Source organism: Dermacentor albipictus, chromosome 8 (assembly GCF_038994185.2).
Source record: "Dermacentor albipictus isolate Rhodes 1998 colony chromosome 8, USDA_Dalb.pri_finalv2, whole genome shotgun sequence".
Classification (NCBI taxonomy): Eukaryota; Metazoa; Arthropoda; class Arachnida; order Ixodida; family Ixodidae; genus Dermacentor; species Dermacentor albipictus.
Window position 1 is genome coordinate 122,581,826 of NC_091828.1, and position 10,675 is coordinate 122,592,500.

Sequence of the window (10,675 nt, forward strand, 5' to 3'; positions counted from 1 at the left end):
AGCACCGGAGCATTTATTACTTGGACGAGCTCTGTGGAAATCATGGAAGATTTCTCAAGTAGGAGGACGAGTCATTGCCTCGGTGAGCAGCAACAGTCGGGCCAATCTGCAGTTCGTAAAGCTCCTTCCGTTGTATTCGAAGCGTTTCACTTGGGCAGCAAAGCTGAAGAGAATGCTTAGAAATTACCACGTTTACTCAAGTGCATTGCTCGATGTAATGGTCACTGCACTTTCGTGTTCACGGCTTCCGTCTGGCGGCACGTCAGGTCTCGAAAATATTTGCAGGAATCTGCAAATATTGGCCACGTCCCACGACACTGCATTTCGGGCCATAGTGCTTTGAGACATGGATCCAACTACCGAGTCCTACTTACTATATTGAAACGCGTACTTATGTATCTTTTTCGTGTGACCGCTTTTCACTGTCTAACAAATATGCCTATCAGATTACACAAGATTATCGCTCAGCGCGTCCCACGCTGAGCCATATTCGCTGAGCAGTGCGGCTCTTGCGCTGTCCGGTGCGCTCCTGTCGGCCCTTGATCAGGCAGCATTCCTGGCAACGAGGTCGCCAAGCACGTGGCTTGAGATTTGACCCACCGAGCGGACGCCGAGGAATCTGAACCCGAGCGCACGCACCTTCTAGTTTCGTACCAAGACATCACACAACACTACAAGCTAGCCCGCAGAACATATGCACCCCCACACAAGTCACTACCTAGAGAGCAGGAGCGATTCCTCCGAGCTCTACAGGTTAATACATTCCCTCACCCAACCAGAAATCACCTCATAGCCCCTACACAATTCTCTCCGCAATGCCGCTTCTGCGCAGAGTCCGGGTCCCTCAGGCACATAGTAGGGGATTGCAGAGCGGCACCATTAAATCCGCCGAACCCTTACCACACCAACGAGCTTAGGGAGAGAGCCTTTGCCAGCTCCGACCTCATGAGCAACGGCTGATTGCGAGGGCCCAGGACGCGGCCCGAGCTCAAGGCATTCTGGAATGACGACGCCTTTCCAAAGCATACACCCAATAAAAATGTTTATTCTCTCTCTCTCTCTCTCTCTCTCTCTCGGCCCTTGAAAATCCGAGTGAGGGAGTGGGATTTTCGTGCCGGATCATGCCCACACCCGCTGCAGGTCTCCAAGGTGAACAGCCTCTAGTCGATAGACCAATGTAGGTAAGAGAAGTCGGCAAAACGGATCCGTAACCATGGGAAAAGTATTGGCTCTTAGGGCTGAGCCGGTCGGGCTGGGGTCCAGAAGCAGGAACGGCACTGCACCGGGACCTTCTTAGAAATTACCTGAGCGATAATCTTGTGCAATCTGATTGCATATGCCACGGGAATTGTGCAGAAATTTCTGGAAGAGACGAGGGCACCAGCGATTACTCTGGAACCTTCGATGGCTCATGTATAGAAGCTGACGCGCTTGTTACCCACTGATCAAATTTTTGACGAACGCCGACTGTATTCACCGCTGTCGCCGTTCTTTGAGTGTAGCCTGTTTTTTTAGGATGCCAGTTCGCCCAATAATACGCTAGTTTCGTCCTTCCCGGTTTTGCTGCTTTATTCGCCGTCACTACTACGTGACAATATTGCCGCAACCAACCAGCATGCATTTGTAATAAAACTTATGCCACTGGGCAAACTTACAGAGCAGAAAAAATCTCTCATTTTCTCAAAACAAGCACGAAAGAGACGCGTGCAAAAAGGAAGAAAACGCTATAAAACCCACAGCGAAAATCTTCTGTACGAAAATTCCCACAAGCAAAACTAGAATTACCGTATGGAAGACGACGTCAAAGCAGACAGACAAAATACACGTCATAACTCTTAAAATCAAATGCCTAGCACATAAAATTCAGTTTGCGAGATCACACATTGTGCGCCAGTAACCTAGTGGTAGTCCAAAGATTCGCTGAAAGTGTCCTCTTCTGTCAACTCAGAGCTGGTTCCCAAGCAAGCGGGCGGCGGTGGCTACCGGGCTTGGCTTTCGCTAGCGCTAAGCCGTATACAAATCCGCTATATATCGGCTCGGTAGAAAAGACGCAGAACAAACCAATGACGTTGCTTCAACAACAGCGCCGTGAGAGCAGGCTCTTGACTCAGTTAGAGCTCCAGAAACCACCGGAGCTTGGCCTGGAGAGCTGCTTTGGCCTGGGTAGCTGCTTCCAGCATTCCGTTGTCGTCAAGCACGGTTATGCCGACATAACTACCGAAACCAGACTGCCATTAGGCACTGCAGATCGTAGACTACATCAAATCTGCTGCGCCTAATCCTTGTCGGCGATGGGCAAGGATTGTGACGCAGCTATCTCGTCAGTCGCTACAGCCACGGGCTTGGCGATGCCTTCTGCACTGTTAGATACAGATTTGGCACTGGCTGTGGGGATATCGGAGGGCGACCCAATGCCGGTCTCATTTGCGGCTACCGCTGCTGCTGAGGCGTCCACCTCTGACCCAAGGGCCGCCGTGCCAGCATCTTTCGGTGCGGGCGAGGATATGGCCGACTTGAAGTCATCTGCACCTGCCTCTAGCTTGCTATCGGGGCTCTGATTGGGCAATGCCCGGGGCAAGGTTGTAGCGTCTGCGATAGTCGTCGAGGTGTCTTTAGACTGCGTTAGTTCGACGGCTCCAGCTGACATGGACCGCATAACGTGGTCTTGCGCCGTCGCCTCGCCACTAGCAGCGATTGCCTGGTAAGTGACAAGTGGCCCCGATGGGTTCAGCCCACCGGCGATTGGTGGGCCCCCGGCGTCTTGAATGACGTCAGGGACACGTGTACAGCTGGCGCTGGAGGCGTGCCTGCTGGTCTTCCTGTGCAGCGATCTCTCAGCGGACTTCATTGATGACCGCTCCGCAGCCTGCACATTGTGTCGAAGTGTGGCGCGTTACTGATTAGTTAAATTCAAGGTAAATATGAGGTGTTAATTTGGGATTTTAGTCATCGGAGGTCTAGACTTCTGCAGGGGAGATGAGAGAGCAAGGTAAGGTGAGGTTGGATTTGGGCGCCAACGTTTGAAAATAAGGATGGTCTTCCTTTCTCAATGGTCTGTCAAAGCAAGCCTTCCTGTTGAAACTTTCACCCGTTGCTCAGGCGCTCCCTTTCCATTTTTTACCACACTTCTCAAATATCAGTAACTTTGTTGCTTGTTTTTGGCAATATTGAGTGTTCTAGTCCCTTTGCAGGCACTGTGATCACAACTTACAGATTGCATCAGCAGATCTAAATGCAGCCTTTCCAAGCGAAGCAGACTGGCTGTATATTCTGTACTGTTTCAGATAGACGCCGTTCTGGCAATGTAGACTTGTAACAGTGAAATGTGACAAAGAAAGCGTAATGATAATAGTATGTGGATTTCCCCAGGCTTAGTCCCTCTAGTTTCAAACAGCTTCGTGACTTTGTAAGCTCGTCATTTTCAGCAATGTACGGCGTAATAAATAAACAAATAAACGTTATTATAATTGTTTGACGGCGGGATTGAACACAAATCCTCTAGCACAGAAGCCCCATGTTGAAACCATTACGCCATGCACGCATGCATAGACAAGTGACAAAAAAGCACTTACGAATTTATCGCGGACAAGCCAGTGCTTTGAGACGCTTGGCGCGTTTCGATTTGGCCACCTCGACAAGCTGAACCATTGCAATAAGTAGCAATCGTGTGCGTTCGCAGCGTCTTCAGCACTTCGAAAGTGTAGACTGGTCTGAAATTTACTACAATGAAGGCATATAAAGCGCAATAAACAAAGCCACAAGAACGTCTGAATCCACAAGCATGAAGATCAGACGAATCCATGTACTTCCCATCATTCCCACGGTGACTGAACGATAACAGCGCCAGAGTTCCCTCTAGTAATCATAGTGTGAAACTCTATGATCTAGAATAGCCCTTTTTCCGAGGCTTCACAGTCGGGATCACATGGTCGCCTTTTCATATTCATGACCAGTGGGACACGGCATGCCTTCTATCAACTTTTCTGAGTCAGCTTTATTACGGTAGAGCCGTACGTGCCGCCACCACACAGTATATAATACATGTTGCACTTATTTCGTACTCGCCCTACAAGATCTGCTCAGCCGGCCTTTTCCCTCAAATCTTTCAGCTTCATCTATAATTTTTGCACATCATTCTCTCTTCGGCTGCTCGACCGCCTAGTATCTAGGGGGGCAGCGTTTAGCGTGCCTGCCTGCCTGTTCTGCATGTCCCTGACGGTTGCTTGTTGCGTTGTACGAGATTAATGCATACTACTTCGGGCAAGCAGCACTTATGGGCTCCTCCCGAGATTTCATGACCAGTGCCTGTCAGTGTCTACTCAGGGCATCGGAGTGGACAGGTGCTCCCGAAAGGGACTTCGAAGTGAGGGTTTCATCGAGGAGCGTTATTGAAATGCCTCGTCTGCGTCAATCTATTGTGTTCCGCTGTGCTGAACTCGCGGTGGAATGTGGAAGAAATTGGAATAAAGGCGCGTTTTGCGATTATGGGGTATACATGGAACCGTCCTGTAACATGATAGCTCCCAAAGATTTCGTCCGCAGCTGCGTGAAGCAGCTCGCAAATTCTCTTTCCTGTTCCCGCTGCTTCACTAAGGATGAACCTCTGTTACCTTTGAGGTATCGTGCTTTGCGGTGGCCAAGCCGACAAGAGCGGGAGTGGCAACCATGCTAGCGATCGCGGAAGCCGAGGTGCCGGCAGTCACATCTGCAACCTCCTGTGGAGGAGGACCAGATGACGCCACTTCCGGTTTGCTAGCGGTGGAAGGTTTAGCAGAATCCGTCTCCTGGCGGTGGTGCTTCTGCTTGCGCCTGGTTGAGACTGCGAATGAGTAAAAGAATAAATAAATGGGTTGTGTATAAATGAACGGATTAATCGCTGGGTGGCCTGCATTCCGCCCAGATGAAATCTTATGAAGCTGCCTACAGTTCTTACATGGTGCAACGCTTCCTTACCAAGAGATGTCTTCTCGCTGATACCACCAGACGATTTCGTGGCCCTCTTTTTTCGCCCTCCCTTGGACACGTGGTGCTCTTTGAGCCCGGCCGGCGACTTCGTATGATCTCCGGCAACCGAGAGATCCGTGGCCGTGAGACGTTCCATCTTTGACCCTTCCTTGGCCACCGACGGCGCTTTCCTCTGACCGTCGGTTTCTGGAACGTCCTGGCGGTGCCTCCTTTTCAGTCGACTCCCGGAGTGGCTCACTCCTTCGGGTGGCCCGTGCCTCTTCGGTTGGCCGTGCGGCTTCGCCGCCACCTGCTGACTGGCCCCGGCGTCCGATTTCGAAGCGACAGTGGACTTCGATGCGACGGTGGACTTCGAAGCGCTTTCGGCGAGCCGGTCCGGCGATTCTCCCGCTGCCGACGACTCTTTCGCGTGCACCTGAGCAGGATATGACCATGAGTTCGCCGTGTTGTGCAGTTGGCACTGTTTTAAATTGTCGCAAAGTTGTCGCAAAGTTGTCGATGAGTACACGCGGCGAACGGATGCGTCTGTCATCATACCAGTATGCTCCATTATCGATAACCAAAGCGTTTAATATCCAACTCGCTATCGCTGTCGAACGTGTGAGAATTTGCGGGGAGCGGAGGACGTGAGGACCGATGGAAGGGCTCTAAACAGAAAGCAACGAAGTGTAAAGGACTCACGGCGGCAATTTGTGCGTTTTGCAAGCTCTCTCTGCGCGACCAGTCAATAATGACGCGAGAGAAACGGTACTGACAAGAGAATACGTAGTTGTCGAGCGGAGGAACTTTGGCATCGCAGTAACCTGGCTATACAGAGGCGCCTATGTGCAGATTAATCTGCGTTGGATAAAATCTAATAAAAACAGCATGCTAGGCACTACACTCTTTACACTTCTACGCCGAGACAATTTAACATTTTTATGAATTTGTGATAGGTGCTCGGTCTGCCTCGTGCCTGGGGCCATCGCTGTTAAGTGTGAATCGTTGGTGAGGGCAAATGAGGTTTTATTTCTTGGAAGCTTTTTCTGGCAAGTAAACACGATAGCTGCGACAGGCGACACAAGAACTGCGTGCAACAAAGTTTGAAAATTTGGGCAGCATGTTGCACTCCTGTAACACATGAAGGAGACAGACAGACAGACAGACAGACAGACAGACAGACAGACAGACAGACAGACAGACAGACAGACAGACAGACAGACAGACAGACAGACAGACAGACAGACAGACAGATAGACAGATAGATAGATAGATAGATAGATAGATAGATAGATAGATAGATAGATAGATAGATAGATAGATAGATAGATAGATAGATAGATAGATAGATAGATAGATAGACAGACAGACAGACAGACAGACAGACAGACAGACAGACAGACAGACAGACAGACAGACAGACAGACAGACAGACAGACAGATAGATAGATAGATAGATAGATAGATAGATAGATAGATAGATAGATAGATAGATAGATAGATAGATAGATAGATAGATAGATAGATAGATAGATAGGCAGACAGGCAGACAGGCAGACAGGCAGACAGGCAGACAGGCAGACAGGCAGACAGACAGACAGACAGACAGACAGACAGACAGACAGACAGACAGACAGACAGACAGACAGATAGATAGATAGATAGATAGATAGATAGATAGATAGATAGATAGATAGATAGATAGATAGATAGATAGATAGATAGATAGATAGATAGATAGATAGATAGATAGATAGATAGACAGACAGACAGACAGACAGACAGACAGACAGACAGACAGACAGACAGACAGACAGACAGACAGATAGATAGATAGATAGATAGATAGATAGATAGATAGATAGATAGATAGATAGATAGATAGATAGATAGATAGATAGATAGATAGATAGATAGATAGATAGATAGATAGATAGATAGATAGATAGATAGATAGACAGACAGACAGACAGACAGACAGACAGACAGACAGACAGACAGACAGACAGACAGATAGACAGATAGATAGATAGATAGATAGATAGATAGATAGATAGATAGATAGATAGATAGATAGATAGATAGATAGATAGATAGATAGATAGATAGATAGATAGATAGATAGATAGATAGATAGATAGATAGATAGATAGATAGATAGATAGATAGATAGATAGATAGATAGATAGATAGATAGATAGACAGACAGACAGACAGATAGACAGACAGACAGATAGACAGACAGACAGACAGATAGATAGATAGATAGATAGATAGATAGATAGATAGATAGATAGATAGATAGATAGATAGATAGATAGATAGATAGATAGATAGATAGATAGATAGATAGATAGATAGATAGATAGATAGATAGATAGATAGATAGATAGATAGATAGATAGATAGATAGATAGATAGATAGATAGATAGATAGATAGATAGATAGATAGATAGATAGATAGATAGATAGATAGATAGATAGATAGATAGATAGATAGATAGATAGATAGATAGATAGATAGGAAGTGGCGGTGAGCGGTCTTACGTGAATGGTATCAACGGTTGGAGGCAGGTGCGCCCCGGCATCCTGCACTTGGTTTGCGAGGGCCAGCGACGGCGAGTGCCGGTCGTACTCCTTCATCGCGGAGGAGTCCGACATGGGCGTCATTATCGGGCTGGCCAGCTTGGGCAGCGTGCAGTCCAAGCTGTGCGACTGCTCGGCGCGGTACTTGCGCACCAGCAGCCACACCACGGCCGCCAGGAACAGCGCGGCTGCCAGCACCAGCAACAGCCCGATCAGGTCTCCGTACGGGTCGCTGGACATGACCAGCGCCGGCCACGAGAACCCCGCTGGCACTCGAAGTGCTTGTCGCGTACTCGCGTGGCGTTGAGGTCGACCTCGGGGGCCACAGCTTGGAAGACCTTCTTTCTTCTTCTTTGACTCCTTCGCCTCCTTTTGTCAGCTGTAACTTGGGCTGGCTGGAGAGCTCGATCCGGCGTGACCGCTCAGCCACGATGGCGTCTTTTTCTTGGCCTCACCACGTGGTGCGTGCCTGCTCGAGCGCCTCGCACTCCGTCTCGTTTTCCTCGCTGGCTTCTCAACCGAAACGAAGTTTCTGGGCTTAGCCGTTAAAGACGCTAAATGCGCAATAAAAGCACGCTATAAGGACTTGTGATGGCAACTTCAGGCCTCTCTAGCACTTGGTAGCGTTGACGTACGGTAAGATAAGATTATTCCACAAGATATAGACGATATGTTAAGATTACATTGATCTTGAACAATACGATACGAAGCAGGTATGACGATGATAGCTATAAAATGCATGTCAGCAGGATGTTGAACAGAGATTCATGGACGGACGGGCCGACTTGCTGACTGATGGCTGACTGGCTAACTCGCGAGAATGACAATTGAGGGATGTCTGGCCCGCATCGACAGAAAACATTCTTTTAGGTTTATGGCCAAAATACTCCGCGAACAAGCCGCGCAGGCCACTCAGGACACTTTATAAAGCACTCCTTTAGGTTCCTGTCCAAAATGCTTCGCAGGCCAGCCCATGCGGGCCATTCTTGGTTCTTTTAGGGGCAGTGAACTTGTTATGAGACTGCAATAAATGTCTCAGATTATTTTTTTTTAATCGTGCCTTTCTCTTCATCAATTTATTCTCCTTCTCTCCCCTTTTTCCACTACCCAACGAGGAGTAGAAGGCTTGAACATGCTATGCTCTATCACAAACGAAACTTGCAGCACTGCCGAGGGTATGAGGTGTGCAGTCGACCGATTCTTTGAAGGCTCATTCATTCACACTAGGCCAACACGACACCGTTTTCGGTCTGCCGACTGTCGGCGACAGTTTTAGTTTCCTTCGTGTCGGCGCCTCTGTCCCACTGTACAACGCCGACAATCTGCCGATGGTCGGCGAACTGCCGGCATCGAAGCGCTAGGCCAACGACACAGCAAGGAGATAACGCAAGCTGCTGGCGGGGTGAACCGGAGATGACCTCGGAGACGTGAGGAAAGGTGGGGGGGGGGGGCGACATCGACGACACAGGCGCTCTTTTTCCAGCCAGTTTCGGTTTCAAGGAGCCTGGCAAGGGGAACTAATTGTTGGTGTAGCTCCCGCATGAAATCCGCTATTCAAGATTTAATCGTTGGGATAGGTAGCGTCGAAGACAGGCCCCAATGTACTCACTAGCTGTAGCCACCTATTGCTGATAATGAGAATGTTAATTACCGTAACTTGGCTAATTACGCACGTAATTGCGGAAATTGCTCTTTATCTAGAGGCTGCCAATTTGTACACTCGAATGGTAAGCATCCCCTGTATATGGGGATGCTTACCATTCGAGTGTTACCAAAACACCCTGTATATAGCTCAGATCCGTGGTTTTGTGGCGTCTGTGTGCAGAAACCATCATCGTGTGTGCCTGTCCTGGTGATAGTGCAGAAAAAGGATCGAGCTCAATGACACACAGCCCTGTTGGCTCGGGACCTGTAACGCGCACTTGAACCACCCTTGTCACACCGGGGACCCAAAGAGGTCCCAAGCGCCAGGGCCAATACAAATGTTTTTTTGAAAAAAAAATGTTTTGTACAACTTTTTTTCAAAATGGCCCGTTGAAAAATTCTCGGCGCCAACCGCGCGAATACAATCGTGCGACTGAACGCGCGTTTGTTGTCGTAGTCTTCAACGGCCGGCTCCGTTTCCGCTTATCGTTTCTGCGCAGAATTTCACTTCTGTCGTCGCAATGGGGAGGCAGCGTTTGCGGGGGAATGAGCCGTTCGTTGCCTTAAGTGACGGACAGATTTAATAACAGAGGTGAAAGTCGAATGTGTGTGGTGAATGTGGACTCGCTTGTGCGTAGCCCCGCTCTAGAAAAGCAAATCCTGGCCGTCCGGCGTGCCCGCGACCGGGGCGGTGGTCATATCATAAGAAGCCAACAAACACTGTCACCAAGGACAACATAGGGGAAATAACTTGTGCTTAATAAATGAAATAAACAAACGATAAAGTAATGGAAATTAAAGGGGTAAAAAAACAACTTGCCGCAGGTGGGAACCGAACCCACAACCTTCGCATTTCGCGTGCGATGCTCTACCAATTGAGCTAACACGGCGTCGTTTTCCCATCCACTTTCTTGGGTATTTATGTGTCCCAGTAGAACCCTGGGAGATAGGAAAGATATATATATATATATCACTAGTTCTAGTGCGCTAAGCAGCTTCGCTGGTCATTCACCTTCACAGAGTGGAATGGCTCACGATTTTTTTTTCTTGTGTCCGCACGCACACTGTGTTAAAATGCAACGATTGATAGACGTTATCTTTTTGCCCTTCATTCTGTTATCTTGCCACGCTGCGCCGCCTGGCGGCACCGCCGCGAAGTCCGCGTGTGGCGCGTGTGTAAATATACATTAAGATGACTGATTATGTATGACGCATGTTTCATTCCGCCCAACACCGGACAAATTTTAACGACTTGTCTTTTTTTTTTGTCAGCGAAGAACATATCTAGCAGTGCCGTCCCAATGCCCCAAGTTGGCGTCATACAGGTTCCTTCAAAAGCGGCACATACCTAACCTATAGCCGCACTTACCCAATGACCTAAGTTGACTTCAGAGAGGTCCATTGAAGAGAGGCACATGAGCAGTGCCACATACCCAGTCAACCAAGTTGGCGTCCGAAAGGTTCATTCAAGTCCATTGTTGCCAGTCGCCAAGTTGGCAT

General features: G+C 48.6%; 1 protein-coding gene across 2 annotated transcripts; it reads right to left on the minus strand.

Annotated features, from left to right (window-relative positions):
• Positions 1–1,651: 1,651 nt before the first annotated feature.
• On the minus strand, positions 1,652–8,002 carry LOC135913014 (pneumococcal serine-rich repeat protein-like). 2 transcript variants are annotated; one of them, XM_065445651.2, is made up of 5 exons: positions 7,493–8,002; positions 4,954–5,380; positions 4,611–4,819; positions 3,573–3,710; positions 1,652–2,866 (listed from the first exon to the last, which is right to left on the minus strand). In XM_065445651.2, the coding sequence occupies exons 1-5, from the start codon at positions 7,769–7,771 to the stop codon at positions 2,276–2,278; spliced, it is 1,644 nt and encodes a 547-aa protein (XP_065301723.1). In that variant the 5' UTR covers positions 7,772–8,002; the 3' UTR covers positions 1,652–2,275. The 2 variants fall into 2 exon arrangements, with proteins under 2 accessions (XP_065301723.1, XP_065301724.1); XM_065445652.2 differs by lacking the exon at positions 3,573–3,710 and having other exon boundaries at positions 7,493–8,001.
• Positions 8,003–10,675: the final 2,673 nt, after the last annotated feature.

Excerpts from the sequence above, each read along its gene's own strand:
- LOC135913014 (XM_065445651.2), bottom strand. The coding sequence starts at position 7,771 with ATGTCCAGCGACCCGTACGGAGACCTGATCGGGCTGTTGCTGGTGCTG. Across the intron at positions 5,381-7,492 it reads CAACCGTTGATACCATTCAC|GTGCACGCGAAAGAGTCGTC; the intron begins GTAAGACCGCTC and ends TATCCTGCTCAG. Across the intron at positions 2,867-3,572 it reads GGCTTGTCCGCGATAAATTC|GCTGCGGAGCGGTCATCAAT; the intron begins GTAAGTGCTTTT and ends CACAATGTGCAG.